This window comes from Acomys russatus, chromosome 5 (assembly GCF_903995435.1).
Source record: "Acomys russatus chromosome 5, mAcoRus1.1, whole genome shotgun sequence".
Lineage (NCBI taxonomy): Eukaryota > Metazoa > Chordata > Mammalia > Rodentia > Muridae > Acomys > Acomys russatus.
Window position 1 is genome coordinate 37616362 of NC_067141.1, and position 25401 is coordinate 37641762.

The following is a 25401-nucleotide window of genomic DNA, read 5'->3' on the forward strand; positions in this document are numbered from 1 at the left end:
CCACTTCTGCTAGAAAGGTTTTTGAGCAATTAATTCCAGTTTTAAAGTCATCCGAGAGATAGCGAAGTGTGCCAGTGAGGCAACCCTGATTTGTGGTGTTGCCGATTTCTGTGGTGTAAACATTTCTGCTACAGCTAATTTTAAGCTGTCAAAAGCCTGACAGTGCACTTACACAGTTCCTGGATGCTTCACAGTCAGTGCAAGCTGGTCCGAACAGTCCCTTTACCATTGAGCCAAAGGCTTAATTATCTCACGGGGGGTGGAGTGGGGTGGGTGGGTGGGGGGCTTATGTTCTCTGCTCTCTGCTTTCCTATTGGCTAAGTGACCGAAAATGCCACCATCCTTCCTTTTGAGGCGACTATACACATAGATGGCTAAGTCCCTTCTAGGAATCAGATAGCTGAAGCATTTTCAAAGTCATCTGTGAGCCACTATCACACACCATTTCTCTCTCCATGAAGAGGCTGACTTTTCCGTCCACAAATTCCTGGCCTCCAATATTTCCCAGAGCTTAGGAATTAAGATCAAAAGCGCAGCTAGCAATGAGTTGTTAGGATGTGGTCAAAGATGAAAAGCCCGTTCACCAAGCTGCGCTTTGTAGATTAGCCCTTCACTGCAATCTGTAATTAGAGCCTGCTATGACCTGGTTCTAATCAATGAGGGAAAGAGGTGGGCTGGGGGACTCCCAGCCTGTTTGCAGGAATTTTCCCAGACTACCAGTGGGGAAACTTCAGAAGAGCCAACTGCTTTAACAGTGACAGGCAAACTGTTTGCCTTCCCAGGTCTGAGGAGTCCATGCCTCTGGCAGCTGATGGCCCGCTGCTCCTGGACATTTCTAACAACGCTGCGTGCAGATCACCTGCTCAGTATTCCTGTCATTTAGTGACACTGTCCTAAGTCATCACCACAACCTTAGTGAGAGGAACTGAGGGCCTTCCCATGACTTTTTTCTGGTGGCTAGAAAACTTAGTTGAGCGGCCATCCTTGGGGCTCAGGGATAGGTTGCAGGATTGGCCTGGACAACCATGGTGTGTGGTGTCCTCTCCATCCTTGGACCCTGCCAGGGAGGGAAACTTACTCCCCCACAGTAGTTGACAAAGAATGGTGGCTGCTGTCTCTGTCATCCTGATTAGAAAAGCATTGTGTGATTTGGTCTCAAGGTGACCACACATAGTAGACCCATGCTCATGAGCGGACCTGACTGTGTTCTATTAAGGAAGAGAAGAAGAAAGACTGAGCTGAAGTTCGGGCTATCTGAGTGTCCTACCTACAGCGGAATCTGTTTTTTGTTTTTGTTTTTGTTTTTTTTTTAAGCTCAGACAACTGGGCTGAAACCACCTAGGCAGCTACACTGCCTTGTAAACACCCTGTGAGTTGTTCAGGCTTCCTCGAGATTGACCTAGAATGACTGAAATCTGGTCCTCATCATCTGAAAGGTGTGACTAATTAGTGCTCGCTCTCTGCAACCCTCTGCTCTCCTATTACACTCCCAACCTTGTTTTTAGGAGAAGGCAGGGGAAAGATGTAGGCATTGGCCCCAACCTTCTCCAGACTTGATGGAATGCGTTTCCCACTTACTAGCCTCTCAGTTCTTCAGCTGCACGGAGAAGGCACACTGCGGCTTCACCTTGCTTAGCGAGCGAGCACTCCCCCCTCTTTGTTAATGCTTTGCATGTCTTATTTCATAAATCACAGACATGGAAAGTGCAGCTATGCCATCGACTTTATTGCTTTTGTCCAGCCACGGGAAACAGTCTCTTCTGATCCCCAATTCCTTTAGTAGTGTGAGGCCCCCAAACAGAATAAATCCTTCTTTCCAAAAACATTGCATTGCGATCATAGGGGTGGGGGCCGGTTGGGAATGGAGAGGTGGGGGTGGGGCTCCGACAAAGGGGAACAATCAAAGTCTGGTTTTTTTGCTTGCAAAATGCGTAGTCCAGTTGAAGAGACATGTAATCATTTGGGGAATCGAGTCGGCTCTGACTCTTGGCTCCCTGCACCTTTTCATCATCTGGACGCCAGATAAAATACAGATGTTCATAAAATACAGATGTTCAGAGCAAGAGACACAGCACCAGACCGGTCCTCTCTTGGCTTGTACTATCTCTTAAAGCCCGAATGCCAGACCAACTCATTTTCAGCATTTTGGTCCAGCTATAATTCACAAAAGATATCCCAATCTGGGTCGAGTAACTTTCTTAGCCCCGTGTCGGGAACAGCCTTGGGGGGGCTCTGGCCTTTGGCTGTCATCTGAGGAAAGTCAGATGTGCAGAAGTGTCATGGTGGGCAGCAACTGTGACACCCTTCCTCTGAAACCAGCAGGGGGCCTTCCTCCTTGCCTTGTGTGTCTTCTTACCGTGGCCGCTGCCTCTGTACAGAGTGGATCCTTGCCTCACAATCTGAGAGCACCTTTGTATTTTCCATATTGTCACGGAATGTGATTGGGTCAGACCCTCCCCCCACCCCCCGCTCCCCAGGAAAAGGACTTGGGGTTTTAACCTTCTCAGAGATGGAGATGCCATAGGAAGATTATAATTACCTTAAAGGAAGCCCATAGCAGGGCTGCAAAGGTAAAGAGGACAGAGTGTAAGGATGTGGAGAGGAATGAATGCCTGTGTGGCTTGTCAGAGTCCCAGCTCCCACATTTCTCCCTCCTTCCTCATCCCTCCTCTGAGGACTAAGCTTTCTTCATATGCAACTTTGATGCCCCTCCCTTCCCTAACCCCATGTTGGGGATAAAACCTAGGGCCCCATGCACCTAGCTAAGCAAGTAGTGTCCACTGTGTGATGTGCCCCCACCCCAGCTAGGGAGGGTAGCTTCCAAGAGGCCAGTGCCAGCTCTCCAGTGAGCTTGTCAGTTCCAGTGTGTCAGGGTCACTGAAGAGGCCGCCCCTGAGATGAAGGCTTCCTTTATTGCAGAGATATGTGCGTGACAGAAGCTGTTCTGAAGCCTGTGAGAAGATGGGAATTAGGCCACTTCCCAGGTCACTTTTTTCCTCTTAGACCTTGCTCTCTGCTCTGGTCATGCTGGGCCACATGCCTACTTCAGCTTCCTACCTAGGAGTTTCACAAGCTTCCTGGGACTTAGGGATCTTGGGACAAACAGGATTCTCCCTCAAACACAGTTCTCAGAAACAGTGCTGAAGAAGGAGAAAGGCAGAGGAAGTTCTGGACCTCCCTCTGACAGGAACGTACCTTTCCAGACCTTGCCTTCCACCTGGGGCCAGGTGGGCCAGATGCAAGCCCCTTGCCACAGCTGCAACCCTTCTTGACAGCTGCTGCACTGGCTGTAGCCCAAGCCCGTGCAAGTCTCACATGCTCGGTGGCAGGGCTTACACTCTCCCAACTCTTGGTCTCTGTAGAAGCCAGGGCCACAGTCCTGCACACAGCTGCCACCTTTGAAAAATCAGGGGAAAAGCAATCAATGAAGGATCGACTCTGGCCAGCTGGGCTTCTGACATTATACAAGGTCAGATCCCGAAGGATTTTTTCAGGACATTTTTACTACATGTGTGCAAACCAAGATGCTGTCAGGTTATTTCCATCAAGAACTATGTTTTAATAAATGCAATACTTTTTTCCCTTTCAACTTAAACATACATTTGCCATCAATGTAAAGGGCAAGAAGCTTTGGATAAAGACTGTAACACCTCTGAGCCTTAATAAACTAGAAATAAAATGAAGGTAAGAAGAGAACTCCCATCACTTGGGAGGCAGAGGCAGGAGAATTTCTGGGATTTGAGGCCAGCCTGGTCTACATAGCAAGTTCTAGGACAGGCAGGATTGCATAGAGAAATTCGGTCTCAAAAAAAAGAGAGAGAGGAGAGGAACTAGTGAGGGGCTGGGGAGATGACGCAGGCAATAAAATGCTCGCCTTGCAAGTATGAAAACCTGAGTTTAGACCCCAAAAGCTTACACTTAAGCTGGGTACCAGGGGTGTGGTGGGACCCCTTGTAATCTCAGGAGAGATGGGAGAGGGAGACAGGTACATTCCAGGAAGTTCACTGGCCTGGTGAGCTAGCCTACCTACTTGGAAAAGTTCCAGGCCAATGAGAGTGCCTATCTTAAACAAAAGATGGAAGCCAACCTGAGGTTGTTCTCTGACCTCCACCAACATACTGCACACACATGTGCTCACATGTGCATACACACATGGGGGTACAGGCAGCAAGCACGAGCCACCAACTCGCTGAAGATTGTTGTACTAATGTCCATTCTCGACACCCAAGACCACTGGGCTACCCAGTCCCCAGGTGGAAGACTCATAGGAAAGTTCCTTCCCAACTGTCTTTCCAACAAGGTCAACGATTTCACCAAAACCTAAGACAAATGGTCTTGTTCAATTATATATTGCAGGTGAATCTGTAACATTATTATTATTATTTTTTTCTTGAGGTCTTTGTCTCAATAAAAGGGCCATGACTCTAAATAGCCCAGGTGACTTCAGTTCTAAAACATTTGCTTTCAGGCCTCCCTCCTGTATCCGTGCCCCCTTTCTACTCAACCCTCTTATTTCCATCAGTTTGGAGATCCTTGAGATTAATTAATGACATGCAATACTAAGTGCAGAAGGAAGTAGCTCAGGCTAACGTTTCTTTTCAAACCACAGTAAAATTCCTCCTTGGACCATAGGCGCCAGCACACAAAGACTAAAATCTATTACAGGAGTGATCCTATTGCAGTGACAGCCTGCTGCCTGCCCCCCACCACCCCCTGGCCCTCTACCCCCTGCAGCCTTTTCTTCCCCTTGGGTCACCGTCTTTCAGCTTACCTGAGAGAAAGAAGCCCTCCTCACACCAGTAGCACTCATGCTGGTCACAGCTGCCACAGTTAGTGTCGCAGGCTCTGCATTCCCATCCCTCACCATAGGTCTTCTCAGGGCAGGCTTTATAACATTTCTGTTCAAACCTAGGGGGAGATGATGCCGTGTTTCTGTGAGGTGGGCTGGCGTGGTTCTGCCGGGAACCACCATGATTTTGATCTCTCACACTTCTTTTATCTGTAGCGTGCTGACCAGGTTGTCAAGGGCAAAACCCTCAACTTGGTCTGTCCTGCCTCAAACAAGTTATTTGGTACATCCTCTGAACCTCTGAGGACCCCTTTATCGGGGGAGCTGGGAGGATGCTGGAGGGATGCGGGGAGGAGAGGCTCACTGAGTGCTGGTTGTTACGTATCTGTTCCTTCAAATCTGTGCACAAATCCCACAGCAAAGACATTGCTTATTTTTAATGTCTACCCGTGGGAAACAATGCTCAAGCCTCAAGTGTCCAACATCTCCTTAAAGGTGGGGCCGGGCTTTCAACCAAAGTTTGAACTTTGGACTAGCTATCCTACCCAGTTCTTTTAGGAAGTCAGAGACAGCCCAGTGTTAGGTTCAAGCAACTTACCAGACTGTCTGTGGCCAGATCACCAATAATAAGGAAGTGCCTTGACATTATAACACATGCTAACACATACTGACGCATGCATATACATATATGGACTCTTGTGTAGATGACCTGCTATGCTCACTATACAGCAAGATACTGGAATTCACTTGGAGGGACCCTGGAGTGAAGCGGACTCTTGCCCTTTGGTGAATTTCAAAGCTTCAGTAAGTCATTGGGGGAAAGGTTTGTATTCCTTCTTAACAGCTTATATTGTACAACACTGTATCAGCTAGGCATGTGGTGCTAAATAGTCTGAGATGTTGTAAATGTGTGTTTCTTGAAATAGTTATTTCATGCTGTGTCTGGGTGCTATAGGGCATGCTATTGCAGTCTATTTCTTTCTCAAAGGGTTTTATGAAACACACTCATCGGTGATCTGGTGAGTGTCGTGTGTAGTGGGGGGGGTTCGGAGAGGAAGCAGGTGCAGGGGAGGCATTTGTACAGGGGTCAGATTGAAGACTCAGCCAGGACAGAGTTGGACTGGAGGGACATGGGGAGAGGGGGATCATCAGAGGAGAAAGGACACAATTTCTCATTAGTTTCTGTATCCTCTCTCTCTCTCTCTCTCTTTCTCTCTCTCTCTCTCTCTGTCTGTCTCTCTCTCTCTCCCTCTTTCCGTGTGTGTGTGTGTGTGTGTGTGTGTGTGTGTGTGTGTGTGTGTGTGAGACAGAGATATATAGATAGATAGAGAGATAGAATAAGTTCTTCATGTCCCTCCCATATGACCTCTTTAAGATATGCCTGCATGTGTACCATTCATCTTTGCTATGAGAGCCCTGGCTGCAGCTATTGAAGATGATATGCTGTCACTTACATTCTACTCATTAAATACCATCCAGTTTTATCTTATAACCACCAACCTGGGGCCTCTTCATCTTCCCTCTATCCTTTAATGCATTCATTTAAAGTCCGGAGGGTCAAACATACGGCCTTGCTTGCAAAGTGAGCCAATGGCCTTCCACTGAGTTGCACCCCTCCCCCTCGTTCTCTCTGAAGTGAAAAAACTATATGAATGAGTTGGAATGCTATGACAACGTCATATCATTGTCACTGTGGTGACTGGTCATTTAGGGCCTGGGGAGATGGCTCAGCAGTTAAGAACACCGGATATTCTTGCAGGGGACTTGGGTTTGGTTCCCGGTATCCACATAGCAGCTCACAGCCGTTTATTACTCCAGTTTCAAGTATGCATACTTCTTAATGCAGTGCATACCCGTACAAGTGAATGCAAGGAACACATCCATACACATACAATAAAAGAACATTCCTAATCCCCAAAATATAAAAATGCTTCCAAATTAAGAACTTTTTGAGAACTGACATGATGCTGCAAAAACAAAACAAAAAAGAAAAAACAAAAACAAAACCCAAAACATTGGTTTCACGCACAAAATTATTTTTTAAATGTCATATGGAATGATGCTCTGATTATGCACCTCGGTTATATATGAAGCGTGGATGCTAGTTTGAGACGTGACCCCTTTTAAAACATCTCATTTATATGTAAATATTCCACGATCTGAGAAAAAAAATATGAACTCAGAAGTACTTCTAGCCAAACACTTCAGCTGAGGGGTCTACTGCTACCTCTGGTTGGCTCATCCTGTTGTTATGCTTGACTAGCTGGGCTTCCCTTTCCTCTCGTTTTTCTCGCGGCTTTCACTATCGTCCTATCTACAAGCTTGTTCTGAGATCCTAGAATCTGCCAGGGGGAGACGCTATGGCGACAGAAGATGGTGACCCATAAAAATGGAGAAGCAGGCTTGCCACTAGTTTTTGGTGCAGAGTGAGAAGGGCACCAGAGCCTCCCTCAATCTTCTCTTTGTCTCCTGGACACAACATAGACCCCAAGTTGCTTATAAGCTTGGTGAAAGATGGAGAAAAGAGGATGTGAGAGCTGTGGTGGTCGAGCAGGACCTATGTGGACTGTGTATTAGTCTGACCTGCCCTTTCCTTTCCCTTTTCTGTTTGTATTGCTTTTCTTCTGGCATAGGCAGTGATGTAATCTGGAGGGGAGAGCAGCTAGGATAGGAGGTGGTGTTGAAACATGCAGAGTTGGCTTTTACAGGTTTGTATGGAAGAACTTTAGTCTGATGCTTATCTGCGCTTCATTTTAGCTAGTGGTCCACTCTCTCATCACCAAGGGGGCAATTAAGAGGTAAGTGTCACACCTGGCTTCCCTTGGCGCATCTGACTCTGGTTAAGGACAAAGTTCCCACACAGACATTGGGCACCAGCTTTCTTGAAGGCAGATATATTATTAAAGCCTGTCTATAAAAAGCAAGATTTGAATGTTGGTGACCCATGGCAAGATTCCTAGACAACCAGTGTCAAGATGGATGACGTCCAGGAACAAGAAAGGGAAGGCTTCCTTTCAAGGCAAGAAAACATCTGGGCTCTTACCACTAAATCCAAGACTCACTCATTAATAGGCCACACAAGACAGTTGCTTCAGGCTGCAGGCAGGGCCCCTGTGCTTTATATCACTGGAGGTAGGATTAAGTCAGTGATGCTTAAGCTGCAGAAAGTTAGTGTCATGAACAAAGAGGGCCAGACTTACTTGTAATATCCTGCAGCACACGAGGTACAAGCTCCTGGATCATCTGGGGAAAAATCACAATAATGAAAAATTATGATCACCCGGAGTTCGTTATTTGGAAAAATGGACTTTGGAAAAGTTGTGGTTGGAGGCAGCTAATCTTCCAGGATATTTTTATGAAATGCACTGCCCAGAAATGATATTTGAACATATTGCACCATTTTAATTAGTTACATAAAGCACACTGTAATTTGTCTTTACCAAAGGTAGTAAAATGAAATTTCTCATTAAAACAAAAACAAGCAAACAAACAAACAAACAAACAACCCCCCCAAAACCCCTGGCCCCAACTTTCAAGGAAGAATAGGCCTAAGCTACTGGGTCTTCCTTCAAATTCCAGATCAACCGTGCTTCTTTCTTGTTAGGAGCCTCTGGGCCCTGGAGCTGGAAACTTAGCTCAGCTCAGTCCCCAGTACTACAGAAACAAAGCCCAGGATCCTCTTGGCCTCTACTGAGGATGGGCATCAGGTATTTCTGCATATACATTTGTAATGAGCTTCCAGCTTCTGACCCCAAGACCCAGATTTCTCATGATCTTCTGCAGATGTCCACCAATGGAAAGGGGTGTCACTGGGGAGTCTCCTTTGAAATCTGAACAAATATTTTCCCCAAGATGGGCACCCACTTTGTGCTTTTCACTTCATAGCATTCTGAAAGAAACTGTTCTATTTTCATTAGTCACAATGACTCAGTGTAGCCCTGTTGGTTCAGAACATGGTTTCACATTGCTGCTTTCAACAAGTCACCACCCCCAATCGATGTCTAGCACTGCCAAAAAGATGCCACACTTGGATCTGATTACCAAGGGCATTTTTATCACATTTGCTGGCCTCAAGTCCTTTCAAGAGAGTACCTCTGGCAGTTTGTCCTGTGATCTGACCGACAACCCAATCTTGCCCCTTCAATTTGCATGGGACACAAGAAGAACAACTTCTTCTTAAATGATTTCTTTTGGCACATGAAGACTTTTACTTCAGTTTATTTCAGGCAACTTTAAGTTCAGATAAACTAAAACTACTGCACCCTTTGAACTCAGTGGGAAAACTATCCTTTCTGAACTGCTTATTTGAAAACCTGATGTTTGCAGGGCAGAGATAGCCCCACTCACATCTTTAATCTCAGATTTATCTTGACCCTGCCTAGTGAGGGATGTCCCTTGAACCATGCATAACACATTGTACTAAGACATGGGAGCAGACATTTTATGGTAAGACTCCTTGAAGAGGCTTTGCTACCTCAGAGATAAGCAGGGCTCCTCAGAACTCTCTGGAAAGAGCTCAGTGATGGAAAGAGTAAAGAGCATTGACCTGGAAGTTGGGATACCCTTTCTTACTTTGAAGCTTTAAATACAGCCTTAAATGTCTTGTGAACTTGAGGAGAAATCATCACATTTTCTAGGTCCTGGATTCTGCAGATGCAAAATTAACTGGTTGGACAAGATGCCTGCTGAGACTCTCTTGTTTAGTTGAGTTGAAAGTTGAGGATTCCAAAACTGAATCTAGCAGAAGTTGGGAAACTCTGGTCCAATTAAGAGCCAGACACATCTTTGTCCACTCGTGTGATATGAGAACACTCCCCCACCACAGTATCACCAACAGTGAGTAGCTGCATCAAAGACCCAAATCTGGGCTCTTTATTATTTGACAGGAAATGTTCACAAACTCTGGCTATGGCATTACCAGCTTGAGACTTCATTTCATTCAGCCATTCTTTTTATGGTTAGAACCATACTTGTTTAGGAACCACCTATTAAGTTCCTTATAGTAGTAGTTGAGTTTGAAGGGTTGAACAAGAGTCAAAGTATTCTGGCATGGTAGTACCAGTCTTTCATCCCAGCACTCAGAGGCAAGGGTCGGTAAATCTCTGTGAGTTCCAGGCTAACCGGGCCAACATAGAGACTTCTAGGCCAACAGGAACTATACAGTGTTACTCTGTCTCAAACAACAGTAAGAAGGAGCCAAGGTTCTGCCGAGGCTTGGTGATAGGCTCTGGCAATGAAATGGTTTTTAATATCTGAATCAATGCAGTTTGTTAAGGTAAACTAAAATAGGGCGATGAAATGACCCTAAAAGCAGGCTAATGAAATGGACTCGGGGATCGGAAACTAAATGCTCATGAGAAAGAAATGTTCTCTGGCCTTCTTGGAAACCCCATGAGGATGCTTTCTCCTTTCATACTGTATAAAATGGAGGTCTGAGTATATTTTCAGGGGTGCAGAGGCCTCAGTAGACACCAAGGCTAGTTCAGTTCCCACTGGGAGTGTATTTCTGAATTCACATTCTTCTCAGTCCATCATCAGAATACCTTGCTTCTATTCAGCTTGCCTTCGGGCGGCTTGATTTTCCCCGCCTCTCCCAATGAACATACTTGACTCTGACAGTTTTGCTAATTTAGCAAGGGCTGGGAGAATTCTAATCCTGTTCGCTAATGTTCTGGTCATCTCTCCCATCTAGGAACTTAATGAGCTTGCTCTCTGCTCCTTTAAGCAGGTCACTCATGAAAATGTTAAATAGAACCAAGCCTCAGAAATGTGCATACCAATGGAGTTGAGTGCAGGGACATTTCCAGCCTGCTTATACAGAGAATGTGGTACCTTTGTGACAGTTTGTGCACATTAATAATGCAGATCTTGGAACTAAGGTATCTGATAGCTTATGAATGCCAGGTTTTGTTTTTTCATTATTATCAGTTGTTCTAAAGAATGAGAATTGTTTGAAAAAGTTTTTTTTTTTTTTCCACCCTGGAAGCTCTACAAACCAGACATGAACCAAATGGATTTAGCTTGACCACTGAAAGGCAGTTGGGTTAAGGAAGTTGCTAACAACCTTAAGCCTGGAAGGTGACCCCAAGTCAACTCCCATTCAATGGTAAGGTGGGGTCACTTGAGAGTAGCTTCCAGTGAGTGTTTTCTGGGAGTTGGGAGGGGAAAGGGCAGTGTAAATCAGCCAGGATGTTAACTGTCTTGAAAGGTATTATCTAAAGGCAGATGTTTAGACAGCTCTGGTTGATCTTGTTGAGCTGTTGAGCTAAGGGCATGTCTTGGTAAGTCAGATTTCAGAGAGCACCTCAGACATTCGGAAACAAAGCTATCAGAAACAGCTGGTGGCTTGTAGCTGATCACATCCCACAGGGGAGAAAGGTACAAGCAGAGCCTATTCAACACAGGACCCATTTTCTCTTTCCAGAGAATATACAGGTTAATTGCCTTATTTGGGGGAGGGTGGGCAGGCATGACTGTCATGTGCATTCTGCCTTGAGACAGCTGCACCATTTGGGTCATCCTTTGACTGTCCGCTTGGGGATTTGTCATTACTGGACCTCACCACAAAGTCCTGTCTCCAAGGAAACATTGGCACCAATTCTCAACAGCAGCCTAGTGAGTGGTCAGTGACAATATCTATCAGAGATGGTTTGTTTTCAGCAACACTCACAGACTGCCCCACTGAATGGAAGTCAAACAGGACCATAGGAGGTGCTACCCATATATCACCTGTAAGCTGTGTTAAAAAGGGGGGACTTTTTTCACATCGAGATGGAACTCCAAAAATTAAAAACTGTTCAAGGAAGGTCAGCTTACTTTTACAACTTAAATAAACATTAGGCTCTATAGTTAAGGAAGCATGTAAGCTTAAAATACTGTAATATGCTTTTTAATATTTTTCTTGCATGGTTATTTCTTTAAGTGATACAGGAAACTTGGTATCTTTTGCTATAGAATATATGTGTGTGAGCTAGCTATGGGTTAACTAGTTGCCTAAGTAGAATTGAGCACAGGGGACATTGATGTCAGGATCCTCTTAACCATCCTGTAGTTTCTTTCCCTGGACTAGACAGACTTTGGTCTCCTCTCCTCATGGAAATTGGGTTTGTGTCCCCTTCCTGTGAGGCTTTGCTTACTAATGCAGTCCAGGAGGACTAACATGGATACTAACTTCATCTCCTTAGGAGAGGTCTAGGTCCCCAACCCCCTTAGGTGTTGGCTATTTCTTAAGTTACTTCCACTATGACTCTCTCAGGCCACACTTAAAAGTGTTCCATAAAACATTATCTGTTCTTTCATAATTTAGGATTGCCTGGTGTCTCCTCCCCCCACCCCCATCCTCTGGTCCAATCACTGAGGCTTTACTGAACTTTGGGATCTTCTGACCCATGTGGCCAGTGTCTCTCATACTTAGGCAAGTAGTGGACCAATGTTAGCTCCCCTCACACTACCTATATTCCTAGCTGTAGTCATATTACAACCTTCACCAGCAATGGAAATCTCAGTTGGTAATCTCCATATTTTCATACTGTTAAATCCACTAGATTAAAAAAAAAACTGGTATGTATTATGTGTGTATAAATTATCCACTATTAATCATCATCACTTATTATGTGCTTGCTCATGAATATTTTCATTTATTTTTAAATGTGTGCTAAGTTGGAAGTTTGAAGAGGATAGCATGAAAGTAGACGTGAATGTGCGTTTTGTTGTTTTCTGCAGTCCAGTGGACCATGTTGAACAGTGATCTGTCTCTGCAGACCAGTAGCTTTGACTCCACCAAACTGAACTCCTGAACTCACATTTAACCATGAACACAGCCCATGGTTTACAGTTGGCTTCTTAGTGTTATCCCTGCATTTCTGATGGGCTCGTTCATCTGTATATGTGTAAAAGCCCTCTGCTCTTGGCCTCCAGTCTTCCTTACTTATGGATAGATAATTTGTTTGTTTTTAATGAACTTGCCCACCAAATATTTCAGGTCAGGAGAAAAGGGGGAAATATAGTCATGAAAGAAGGGATTTAGATAATATGATTAGATTGTACTCTCCCCACCTCACTGCACTCCTACAGTCTTAGTCCACACACTGGTTTACCAGAACAAAAAAATTTATGTTCATGTCTCTACAAAAACCAACCAGAAAGTTCATTTGTCAAGAGATGTGAATGTGCAGGTAAGCTGAGCCAATGCCACAGAAACTCTCTTTCTGGATGGTATTTAGCATGGAAACATTTTCCTGAAAGGCCAGTGAAAGGAAAACACATAGCTGTGTTCATAGATGTAGTATGCATATTCATGGGTGTGTATGTGTATGTACACATATACACACACACATACACACACACAGCTTTGTCAAAACCTAATCTGTGTGTATGTATTACATGTGTAAAAGGTCTATGTTTCCTTAACAAATTTCACAATAGAATTTATTAAAACAAAAGAGGTTTGTAAGAAAAAGAAGATGTTGGGTGTCAAGGTACATACATGTAGAACTAGCGGCTTAAGAGGCTAAGATAGGAGGAGTCCTTTAGCCCAGCCTGGCAAAATAGAGTCTTTGTCTAAATTCCTAAACCCAAACTCAACCCCCAAACAAAATCAAAACATTAGGAAAGAAAGAAAATGCCTAGGCCAGGACATACATTCATAAGTGCATGCACCAAGTAAATAAAAGTAATGGTTTTTAAAAGTTTAAACTTACCAAGAAAGTGGGACAGAGGGAAAGACATCCTATTGGGACTCTAGGTGAGAGAAGCATGGGAGAATGGGGAAATAGAAGGATCTAGAGGGTACTAGAAACCTACAAGAAGAACATTATGATGGGCAGATCTGGGCCCAGGGGTCCTGCTCAAAAACTATGGCACCAACCAAGGACAGTACATGCAGTAAACTTCGAACCCCTACCCAGATCTAGCCAATGGACAGAACATTCTCCACAGGTGAGTGGAGAGTGGGGACTGCCTTTCACACGAACTCTGGTACCCCATATTTGACCACGTCCCCTGGATGGGGAGGCCTGGTGGCACTCAGAGGAAGGATAGCAGGCTACCAAGAAGAGACTTGATACCCTATGAGCATATACAGGGGGAGGAGGTCTCCCTCAGTCACAGTCATAGGGGAGGGGAGTAAGGGGAAAATGGGAGGGAGGGAGGAATGAGAGGATACAAGGGATAGGATAACAACTGAGATAAAATAAGAATAAACTAATAAAATATATTAAAGAAAAAATAAAAAAATAAAAGTTTAATAGAAAGATGGAGGTATGATTAAGGAAGACATACTGATATTGGTTTCTGGTCCCTATATATACTCACAGGAGTGTATATATGTGCACTTATTTCATACGACACCCACCCCCAAAATAACCCTGTTCTGCCACATGTTTGAAACAGTGTCTCTACAGATGTGTCTTGAGTCAGTTGTCATGTGGCTTTGCTCTTGATTTCTTTTTAATTCCCTGTCCACTTCTACTTTCTAATCTTCTCATTATGTCCTTGAACACTTCCTAAGTTCTATATCACCAGGGTTAATTTTTATACCGCTGGTGCTACGTTCAATACCATGGGTGCTCTTCCTAGGAGGAGGGCCCAAACTGACACAGATGTTTGAGCAAACTTTTTTGATAACAGCCACTTTGAAACAGATTATCTTTCTGATAGGACTCTGCAAAGGAAGCATGTGACTGGAAATGGCATTACTGCTGGCTCTGCTGCAGACTCACTAACCAGACGGGGTTGTCCCTCGGGCCAAGCGTGTTCCCATCCTTCCTTTCCTGAGCATCTATTGCACTTGCCCTACTGACATGTCCCAAGGCTCCCTCTGAGGGCAGAAGCAACACTGGAAACAGTCAATACTTCAGCTGCTTAGAGAGATAATTAAACAAATTGTCAATAATGTGTATTCTTCCTGAGTAAATATGTATTTAGTTATCGCACAATGCTGTCACCCTGACAGGGGTGTCCCTGACATTCATTAGCCCACTGATAAGAAATTGGGTAAGAGCTTTATATTTCCAAAGAGTGTAACTAATTATAAGGCCCAGACAGCACTAAGAAATACATAAATTTAAATAGGTCTTGTACTTAGAATTTCTTCAAATACTATTCAGATACAAAGTAGATCTTCTGACAGCTTTGCCAATGCTAGCTTTTCCAGAAGGTTCAATAGTGTTAGAATACAAAATATTTGGTTAGAGGAACTGTTGATGCTTTTCAACCATTCTGTCCTCACTGCTGTGCAAGGACAATGAATAAACATTTGAATTGGCAGGCATGGAAACCATGCAGCTGAGCGACAGTGGGGCACGGCCCCCTGGAGAGGCGCAGGAGTAGAAGAGACCTCAATAAATAATCAAAATCATTGTCTACAAATGTTGGCTGAAAGAGGGATCAGTGCTCCGTGGGCTTTACCAAGTCCTCCAATTCCAGTGATGGAGTGCCCAACAGGCAAGCTCCTTGTGGGTCCCCGTTCTTCCTGAGCTGGAAGAGGCAGAAGTGAGGTAGGCTTCCATGTTGATTGCCACAAGACCCACTCACTGCACTGTGTGTCCATGTATGCATTCATTTATTTTGGAGCTTACATTTCTGGGGAAGACACAGCTTTTAAAAGCAGGCAATATCTTAAATGATTTATTTAACAACCAGTTTCTGAGTCATACAACAAAAACATGCTGCCTGACAAAATTTTTCAAAAGCAAGTGATTATCAGAAGTCAGGTAAAATATAATCTTCTTTTCAACAAATACATGGCCCTGACACTATAATGCAGGCTTCATGAAGACAGGGGTTTTGTTGTCCTGCATGTTCTGTCCTAAGGATACCACCTTGGCACTTGTAGGGGAAAGAAGCTCACAGATAAATTTAGACATTCAGATAAAGATTACAGAGGATGTGGGAAGAGAAGAGAGACCCTCATCTCCATGAGCCAGTGAGCGAGAATGTCATTCAAGAATTAACCATTCGATTAGAGACTGGAATCTTAGCGCCATCCAGCCACAGGAAATTCTGCAGACAGAGATTGGGGAACCTGACCTGTTTAAGGAACATCAAGTAGACTTAAAGGAACATCAGCAGGAACCATGCATGCTGGCAGATGATCCTAGTACTTGAGAAGATGAGACAGGAGGATCAAGAGGCTTGGAAGTCCAGGGACAGCCTGGACTTGGCAAAACAACAACAACAAACAAAACAAACAAACAAACAAAAAAGAAGGAAGATGAAAGGAGGAAGGGGATGGGGGAAAAAGTAAAGGAAAAGAAGGTGGTGACAGCAGCCACGAAGGCTGGACTGGAGCAAAAGCCAGGCAGACAACGAGGCTAGAGTCATGGCAGGACCAGCTCAAATACAGTCACTCTCACCACCGCCTTGCTGGTCATTAAACCCATGGCCTCTTACATGGTAGGCATAAAGCTACCACGGAGATACACAGCTAGCTCAGAGAACCATGCTGACAAGCATATGAGATTAGCCTACTAAAGGGGGGCGTTATACAAAAGGCCCCAACGTGATCTGATCTGCAGCTAGAGACCCGGAAGGGTCCTGTGGACGCTGCATGATGAATGGCCCTACTTATATACAGGAGCATTTACAACTATTACATCCAGCTAAACTCAACTAGGGCTCCATGGACCACATGCGAGAAAGATGTTTTAGAGAAAGACAGGTAAGAAGAAGTGATTAGGGGTAAACTAAGACTGTAATAAGAAAATTCAGATTTGGGAGACATCAAAAAACTAACATTTGGAGACATGATGTTGGGGACAGGATGAAGGAGTGAAATGACTCCTTGGGCTGACTTGAGCCCTACAAGGATGAGAAAAAAAAAAGGCATTAGCTGTGACTTGGACTTAGAGGTAAGAACAAACAACAAGTCGAGTAGTCCAGTGACACCCTGCTGTGGCATGCGAAGGAGTATCTGTGGTCCCTCAAGGAATTTGCAAGCTGGTGGGGAGAGGACAGTGATGACCAAGGCTGGAAAGCTAGGAACTACTCTTGTGGCAAAACAAACCTCTGATCTAGTGTGACTAAATATTTTTGTCCAGGGCCTGAAACAAACCAAAATGTTAATTGGATTTTTCTTTCTCCCTTTCTGTGCACAGGTGCATGTGTGTGTGTGTGTGTGCTGCATGCTCATATGCTCAGAAGACACTGGGGTGTCCTGTTCTTTCACTCTGCTCTCTGTTCCCTAAGAGAGTCTTGCACTGAACCTGGAGCTAATGCTGGTAGCTGGCAAGTCCCAGATCCCACTGCCTCTGCCCACCACCCCTAGCTCTTGAGTTACAGGTGTGCTCATGACCATGCCTGGCAATTTTATATGGTTCTTGGGATTGAACTCAGGTCTCCATGCTTGTGCAGCAAGTACTCTCATGCACTGAATCATCTCCTGAGCCCTTTATGTCTCTTTCTTGATGGGAAAAACTCAAAGTGTTCTCATTATACTGAGGGTTTTCAGATAAAATACAGTGTGCTCAGGAGTCCGAGGACTATAAAGTCAGATTAAGGATGGATGAAAATTAGGTGGAGGAGTCAGCAAGATTCATTTGGGCCTTGGCTTTGGCATTGCCTAGGGTAAACCAAAACAAGAGTCAAAAATTTTCTTCTGAAACTCTGGAAGCCTGAACTGAATTTCACTAAGATGTACAGCTGAATTCACGCTGCCTTGGGTTCTAGAACATAATTTAAAAAACCTACTCAGAACAGTTCTCTGTAGGTAGTGTTGCAAGCCAACTGATGGGAGCAGATATGAATTTAGGGAAAAAAATGCAACCTCAACTCTCACTTCAATATATTCTTTCTCATTTGTAAGGAAAATGGCCTAAGTTTAAAGGTGCCCCCAATGCCAGGTCTTCATGCACATAAGAAAAGTGCTCTACTGTTGACCAGTCACCATGAGAAAGAGGCAGCAGAAGTAACCAGCAGTAGAGTCAGACTCACAGAGACTTCAGATCTCGAAGTTTCTGGTACTGAAAATAAATATGGCAAACCATCTAATGGTTCTGTTGAAATCAAAGAGTCTCGCCATCTAAAACTTCCTATCAGTTTGGAAAGAGGCAGCTTTAGCTTCCACAAGAGAAAACCATAGTGATGGGCACCTGAACAGAGTAAGCTAGGCAGAGAAGAAAGAGAATTAGCAAGTAAGGGCACATGACTCAAAACAGAAGTGTCAGCCCACAGAGTCAAAAGGGCACAGGAAGAATGACCAAGGAAGCAGGAAAGCAAGGAGACACAAGAAATGGTTCATTCCAGGGTGAAATAGTTCCATGAATGGGCAGAAACAATACACAAGAATAGACGGCTCAGAGCTTTTAGGGACTTGTTAAAAGGCATCAATCAGTTATAGGAACACATGCATGTTATTATTTTAATTCTTTAAATCTACATGAAGAGCATCATAGTGAAATTGCAAAATACACAAAAAGCAGCCATTGAGCCATGGAGTAGGGTAAAGGGTCATGGTACATAATAAAGAAAGACAACTGTCCGAGAAAATGCCTGGAAGTTTGTAGTGAAAGAGCATTAGTTATTTCAGCAAGACCCTAATTCTGTGGTAGCAAACTCTTAGAACAAACTGTGATGAAAGCACCAGAACTGGGAGCCAGGAGGGGTGCAGGGTCAAGGATCAGTTCCCCCATCATGTGACTGTCTGAGGCATTGTTTGTTTCAACCCTCTGGTTCTTCTGCCAGAGTGGATCTTTTCTCCTGTGCTACTAACAATTGCCGTAGTAGCTTTACAACATTTATCAGCTTGGGATACAGTGAACATTAATAATCTGTCCCAGTTGGGACATGTATCTTATTTATCACTCTAGTCACAGTGCATAGTCCTGGCCTCAGATTCCTTCTTTCCATATGTACAGTTTTGAGCCAGGGTATCACATTATTATATATCTTAATTATATATTATATATTTAAAATTACATTTATGTGTATGTGCATGTGTTTTCATGCACACGTGTATCACAGCATGCATTTGGAAGCCAGAGAACAACTTGCAAAAGTTGGTCCTCTCCTTTCACCATCATGTGGGTCCCAGGGATTGAACTCAAGCTTGGCAGTAAGCACTGGTACACTCTGAGCTATCTCACTGGCCTACAAATATATTTTGAGTCCTACCATATGCTATGCCTACAGAGGTCACTCATTTCTAGTATAGTGTGGAACTCAGAGTCTGGAGGCAATGCAGCAGGTAAAAAGATCTTACAGAATATGTGCTCATATGCTCATGTGTTCATGCCATGTGCTCATATAGCTAACAAGATGAAGGACAGGAGAACAGAATTCTAAAAAGTGAGAAGATTGCACAATCACATGTGTAGGGTGTAAAGTGACAAAACCCCATGGTATGATGCTCTTATGAAAGTAGAGATTGAGGACTAAAAGATGGTTAGAGGAAGAGAGAGAGAAGGATGAAAAGCTATAGAGAGATGTTAGTGGCAGAAATATGCCACATCCCTTCACTCTGAAGGCCTGTGGGGTTTTAAATAAAAGGATGCCAAAGGTAAGAGAGTAGATGGCAAAGGCTTTGGATGAGCTGGAGTGCAGAGCTGGTGTCAGGCTTGAGGAAACAAGAGATACAAGGGAGCACGCTGAAGAGATTAGTGCTGGATTGAGAAGCCTCTATGTAATGCTGAGAGGGAGTATGGGCATTTCTTAGTGCCACAGGAAAAAGTCTAAGATGTGTAGACTTCTACCAGCAGGTTCACATTTAGATAGAACCCTATGTTATAGTGTAGGGGATAAATGTGGGGAGTTGGAACAAGTATTAGTTACCTTTAAGGAAAGATTTGAAGGTACAGCCCGTCACAGTCAGAAAGGCAGGAGTATGAGGCAACTGGTTCCTATGACTCTAGTCAGGGAAGGAAGGGAGAAGGATGCTGTGGTCAGCCCACTTTCTCCTCTTTATTCAGTCTAAGGCCCTAGCCCATGGGCTGGTGCCACCTGCATTCAAAATGGGTCTTCCTTGCTCAATTAAGGAGTCCTGGAAGCACCTTAAGGAGCAACCCAGAGGTGAGTTCCAGTGAGGACTCCAAATCCCTCATGTCAACAGTGAAGACCAACCATGACAAGGGTGAAAAAGGGCTCTAAGATCTCTGCAGTACACAGGAAACTAACATATTTTGGTGGCCTGAAGTCACATGCTTCATTAGGATGTTTTGGCCAATGATGGATCGCAAACAGGGTGGGAAGAGCACATAATTACAAGGCTGAGTGAAGTCATGGATAGTTTAGTTTTTCTTAAATGTAGTGCATGGGTACACAATGATAAAACCCCCTAATGACACATTTCTTATATTATGTGCCTTTTGCTAAATGACTCATGATGACTGTTGAGATGGGTAGAAGTAGACAGAATGAAAGATAGAAAGTAGAAATGAGTAGGGTGTGGCAGCATATACTTTTAATTCTAGCACTCAGGAGAATGTGAGGCCACCTGGTCTATAAAGTGAGGTCTGTGTCAGCCAGAGCTACACAGTAAGCACCTGCCTCAAGATAGGGGAAAAACCAGTAGAAACAACTTGAGACTGTTGGAAGTTGTATTATAACCCTCAATCTCACGTCCAAGTGTTAATGTTTGGAACCTCTAAATGATCCTTATTCGTAATTAGGGTCAAGTTAAGATGATGTCATTAAGATTAGGATGGGCAGTAACATGAAGCCAGTGGCTCATTTCCATTTTAAAAAGTCATGTGAAGATATCAGGAGACACAGAAGGAAAAAGCACACGAGAGCACAGAGGCACAGATGAGTTATGCAATGACAAGCCAAAGAATGCTGAAGATAATCATCAGCCACTAGGGGCTAGGGATGTCCTGGAAGAGCCTCCCTCAGGGATGTCAGAAGAAGCCAGCACTACTGATAAGGGACTGACCCCTGACTTCAGACTTTCCTGCTCCAGAACAGAGAGAACACACTGCTATGGTTTTGAGCCTCTTGGTTTCTGGCATACTGTCATAGTGGCCTTCAAAGAGCAATGATATGACTTGTCACTAATTTTGCAGGGAGACATGTTCTTGCCTAAATATACATAATCCAGGCTAGCCACAAACTTGTGATCCTCCTGCTTTGGCTTTGCCAGTGCTAGGACTGTAGGTGTGTGCTACTATACTTGGCACAAAGGTTATTTTGGTTTGTTTTCCTGCAGGATGCCTTCCCCCCATTAATTCTCACTTGTCTCTGAATCATGGAGAGAGAGCTGACTGATTATTAGCTAACCAAATCCAGGGTGGGAAGGAGGAATATGTTTTCCTAGGATTTAAGCTCAAGCAGCTGTGTGGTGCTATATTTGAAGCCATGAATCTCAGGGGGTGGGGATCATGCAGAAACAGGCAGAGGATGACAGCAGCCAGATGGCATTCAATGTATTTACTGAACTAAAGATGGTCCACACTTGTGAAAAGTGAGTAAAGTTCAACAGGTAACGTATTAACCACAAAAGCCAAATAACTTCAGTTGGATCCAGAACCCACGAGGTAGAAGGAAATAACTGACTCCCACCTGTGCACTGGACCTGTTTACTCTCTCTCTCTCCCTCTCTCTCTCTCCCTCTCTCTCTCTCTCTCTCTCTCTCTCCCTCTCTCTCTCTCTCTCTCTCTCTCTCTCTCTCTCTCTCTCTCTCTCTCTCACACACACACACACACACACACACAAATGAATAAATGTAAAAAGAAGAATGTTTATGGGTCCATGGTTTCTCATTTCATTCAGTTAAGAGTTATCCACCTGGCCTGCCCACAAGCCTCATGACCTGAGTTTGGTCCCCAGACCTCACATGATAGAGAAGAAAACCAATCTGCACATATTGTCCTCTGATATTCACACATGTGCTATTGCATGTGTGATAAATAAATAAACAATGCAATAAGGAAAAAGTGTAAAATAGTGCCTGTCCATTACGTATGATCACAGCCTTCAGGGTAATGATTTGAATATCTAGGTTGTTCAGAGTGTGGTTCTCAACTTGAATTACTGAGAGAACAGACCACTCCTGTGGACTCAGGGGTCCCCACAACACAGGGGCAAGGCTGGAGGAACAGAGCCTGCAGTGCAGTCAGCATCCTGTTTTCTATCACCTGTTAGAAGCAGGGTGGGCCAGAGCAGGCATTACCTTCCCTCCGCAGGCTTCTTAGACTCATTGCACATTCTGAGCATCCACAGAATCACCCCAACTAAAATGTATTGTTGGAAAGGGGGAAATAAGGCGAATTCATTTATCTCACTTACTGCTTAAGCAGAAACAAAATTGTTGAGAACGACATTTATTTTCCAGTAGACATATTTTTCTGGTCATTACTTTTGGCCCAAACTGCTGGTTCATGTAAACGGTCTAGGGCTTATGTAAACAAGCCCTGTTATCTGAAAAATAAAACTCCGAGAGTCATCCTGTGAGATTCGCTCTTTAAAAAAAAAAAAAAAGAGATGCTCATATTTTTCAAAAAGATATTTTGAAAGATTTTGCCTGTTCATCATCAGGCATATTTTAAGGAAGTGATGTTTTCTTTTGTGTATCTTCTGGTTGCTATAGCAACGGGATCACTTTCTACTCATTAATCAGGAGGCATCCTCCCTTCTCCCTAGGTTTGCAGCCTCTGCTTATTTCTCTACCTTTAAAAACTTCACAGATTTTGGAAGCTCTTTTCTTCAAAAATGTTTCTCGGCCTGAGAGTTTTGCTGCGTTCAGTGTGTTATCTATCATGACACATTTCCGCCTCCATGTTATTTGATGACTTGAATGGAACACTAGGTACATTTGATTGCCCTTTTCTTTGGATTCCTAAGCTTTTACTTTTTACAGCTGTGGGAGGCTTTGTTACGTCTCCAGAGGTGCGTGGTAAATTATACTGAAATCCTCTCACTTGCTCATCCTTATGGATGCCTCTGGCTAGAAATGTCCTGTAGTTAAAAATGGAGTTCTGTTTTCTTTAATGTTCTTTTTAAACTTCTTCTTCCTTGTAGTCAGCAACACTGCCTCAATTTTCATTAGCAATGCTTGGACCCACTGAAACTCGAAGGAGCCATAAGCACTGGTCTTATTCATAGCCGGGAGGCCTTCGTGACCACCTTTCCCGAGATTCATACACAGCTGTGGATTCCGTTTGCAGGTTAGTTGTCGGGTGGCCTTAAAAGCTATAGAGAACAGGGATGGTGATACCCTAGAGAACCAGAGGACCATAAAATGATGACTGGAGAATAGTTTGCAGAAGTGATTTGTTTGAAGAAATTAAGAGATTTAGAGTGGAACTATGGTCCAAAGGTAGAGAAAGTCTACACACTACATTGAGGCCCTGAGTTTGATACTCAGTGCCAACGAGATGCCTGTTTGCCTCCTGATTTGCACTGATGGATCAGGGCCAAGGAGCAGATGCTTTCAGCAGGAACACTCCTGATTACTACTTCTCTGAAGGTCCGAACTATCTTCTAGTGTTCCATATCCTGCACTGGATTCCATACTAGGAAATTGATAAGAACTACACAAATCTATGCTTGCGATCCATAGGCAACACGGCTATAACTTTTATGACCACAGTCCTTTGAAAATAAAGAAAGCAACCTAATATTATTTAGAGTAAGAGAATTATGGTTTTTGAGAAACACACTTCCAGGTGCCCAGTGTGAGAATGTGCATAGGTGTAGGGTAGCATGGACAAGACAAAGGGAAAGATCATTCCAGAATACTTTCAAGTCTCAATAGTAGTCACATTTCAAGGTTGTTCAAAGGTAGTATGTTCATGTAGCGGCTAGGAATCATGGGAAAGGTGTCAGGCCAACAGAAGCAGCGATCTGAGCAGAGAAGGCACTGGGAGACTGGAGACACTTTCACGTTGTTTGTTGTCTTGCCAACTAAGGGTCCCATCCTGGGCCTTGGCACAAATCAGTTTGTTCACTCTGCTAGTCCCTCTTACAGCATTATGGGAGAAGGAAGCACCACAAGCCTGGGTGCTCTTCGCCGGATGCATAACCCTGTCTCCACAGATCTGTGGGTGTACTTTATGAGGGTGAGCAGTTCATGACTCAACTAAAGAGGCACTCTCCCCTCCTCAGCTTTTGAGAACCCCTTCTCCTTGTACCCATTTCCAAAGTGTGTGCGTGCGCGCGTGCACACACACACACACACACACACACACACACACACACACACACAAATCATAAATAAATCTGGGTTGTTTTCAAGCTGCAGTAAATGAAAGGAAAAGTTGTTCATAAATGAGAACTCAGACTGTGGCAATACGCAGTCTAAGTGATTCATGGCGAAACAAAACCATTGCAATCATAACAATAAAAGCTTAGCACCTGCCAACGAAGCAGACCACCATGAGACATTATGTCTTGCTGGGCTGTGAGGTGCTCTGCTTCAGGGCCCACAATGGCTGTAACACAGGAGCTTTGTCATATCACAGAAAAGATTCCAGGGACCGGCCAGCTAGCCAGTCTCCACAAAGCCAAGCTCCCGCTCCTAATGAACCTCATGTGACCATGCTCACAGCATTCCAGTGGCACTTAGGACAGAGGACAAGAGGGATTTCACAGTGTGATTAAGTCTACACAATAACACATAAAGTAGACAGCAGGCTAACAATTATCTGCCAAATTTGAGGAAAGCTTTGCCCTACCATGAAATACCTTAAATTGGCCGCTTATCTAATGTTTGAGTCTTCTGGGTAATTGCTGGCCATCTCTCCCCTTCATTTTAACTTTATGGGCCTGATTGTTTTGTGAAAGCGCGTTTGCCTCCTCTGTGCCATGGGAACACCCCAGGACCAGTTTTCAGGGTTCACTTATAATAAGAACTCATCTCACAAGGCTGGCTGTTCTGCAGCCTGCAGGGATGCTTCTCTCACACATCACAAAGAGTCTGTCTCCAAAGCCATTGTTCTTGCTGGCGTTTCCATAGCCCTCTGGGGCTTTCCTTCATGTTGGCAGGTGATGAGCTATTTTCAAGTCATGGGTAATCACAGTAGTTTAAGCATTTTCCCCTATTAGCACCCCTGAAAGGGGAAGGCCCACCAACACTGTCTCTTTTCTTAGGTTTAGAGGCTTTGTATTCCAGATGGGCTATGTTGCTAGTCAGAAGGGGCTCAATGAAAGAGCATCTCCAAATATTTCTAATGGGCCAAAATTGCACGGACTGGAAATGCTCTGCGTTTCTCCCTTTGCTTTGAGAGAGTCACGGGCCTTGTCGGAAAGCCATTCATAGTTTTACCCTTGGTTCTGCAGACACTGTGGAACAAGGGGTGTATGTGGAGCTGGCTAAATGTGCAAGTATTTGCTATTGGTGATAAGGCATTTTCCCAAAGCACTGATATGCTTTAGGAATTTCTAGTATTTTCTAAGATGAAGGGGTCAGTGATATAAGAAGAGAGCAAGCCTTACACAGAAGGCCTGTGCATTCAGGCCTGTGAATAGAAGGGCATGCGGTTCAGTTTCCAAAAACCACTCTGGATACCACAACTCTGCACTAATGTACAAAAAAGGCTTAATTTGCAATAAGAATTAGATAGATACATATTTAGAAACATTTGGAGACTTTTACAATTTTTACAAGTCACCACAACCTCTCCTTCAGGCCTGTTGCTGACAGTACTGCCTACATGGAGTAAATAGGTGCAATTTTTAAAATA

The 25401-nt window shown here is 44.1% G+C and overlaps 1 protein-coding gene across 1 annotated transcript in view; it reads right to left on the minus strand.

Annotated features, from left to right (window-relative positions):
- The window catches only part of Pcsk5 (proprotein convertase subtilisin/kexin type 5), a 426655-nt gene that overhangs the window by 39174 nt on the left and 362080 nt on the right, over window positions 1-25401 (minus strand). The window contains exons 25-27 of the mRNA XM_051146218.1: window positions 7990-8032; window positions 4772-4908; window positions 3196-3396 (exon numbers count right to left, since the gene is read on the minus strand). Of these exons, the coding sequence (XP_051002175.1) occupies window positions 3196-3396; window positions 4772-4908; window positions 7990-8032 (381 nt within the window). The remainder of the gene's footprint in view (window positions 1-3195; window positions 3397-4771; window positions 4909-7989; window positions 8033-25401) is intronic.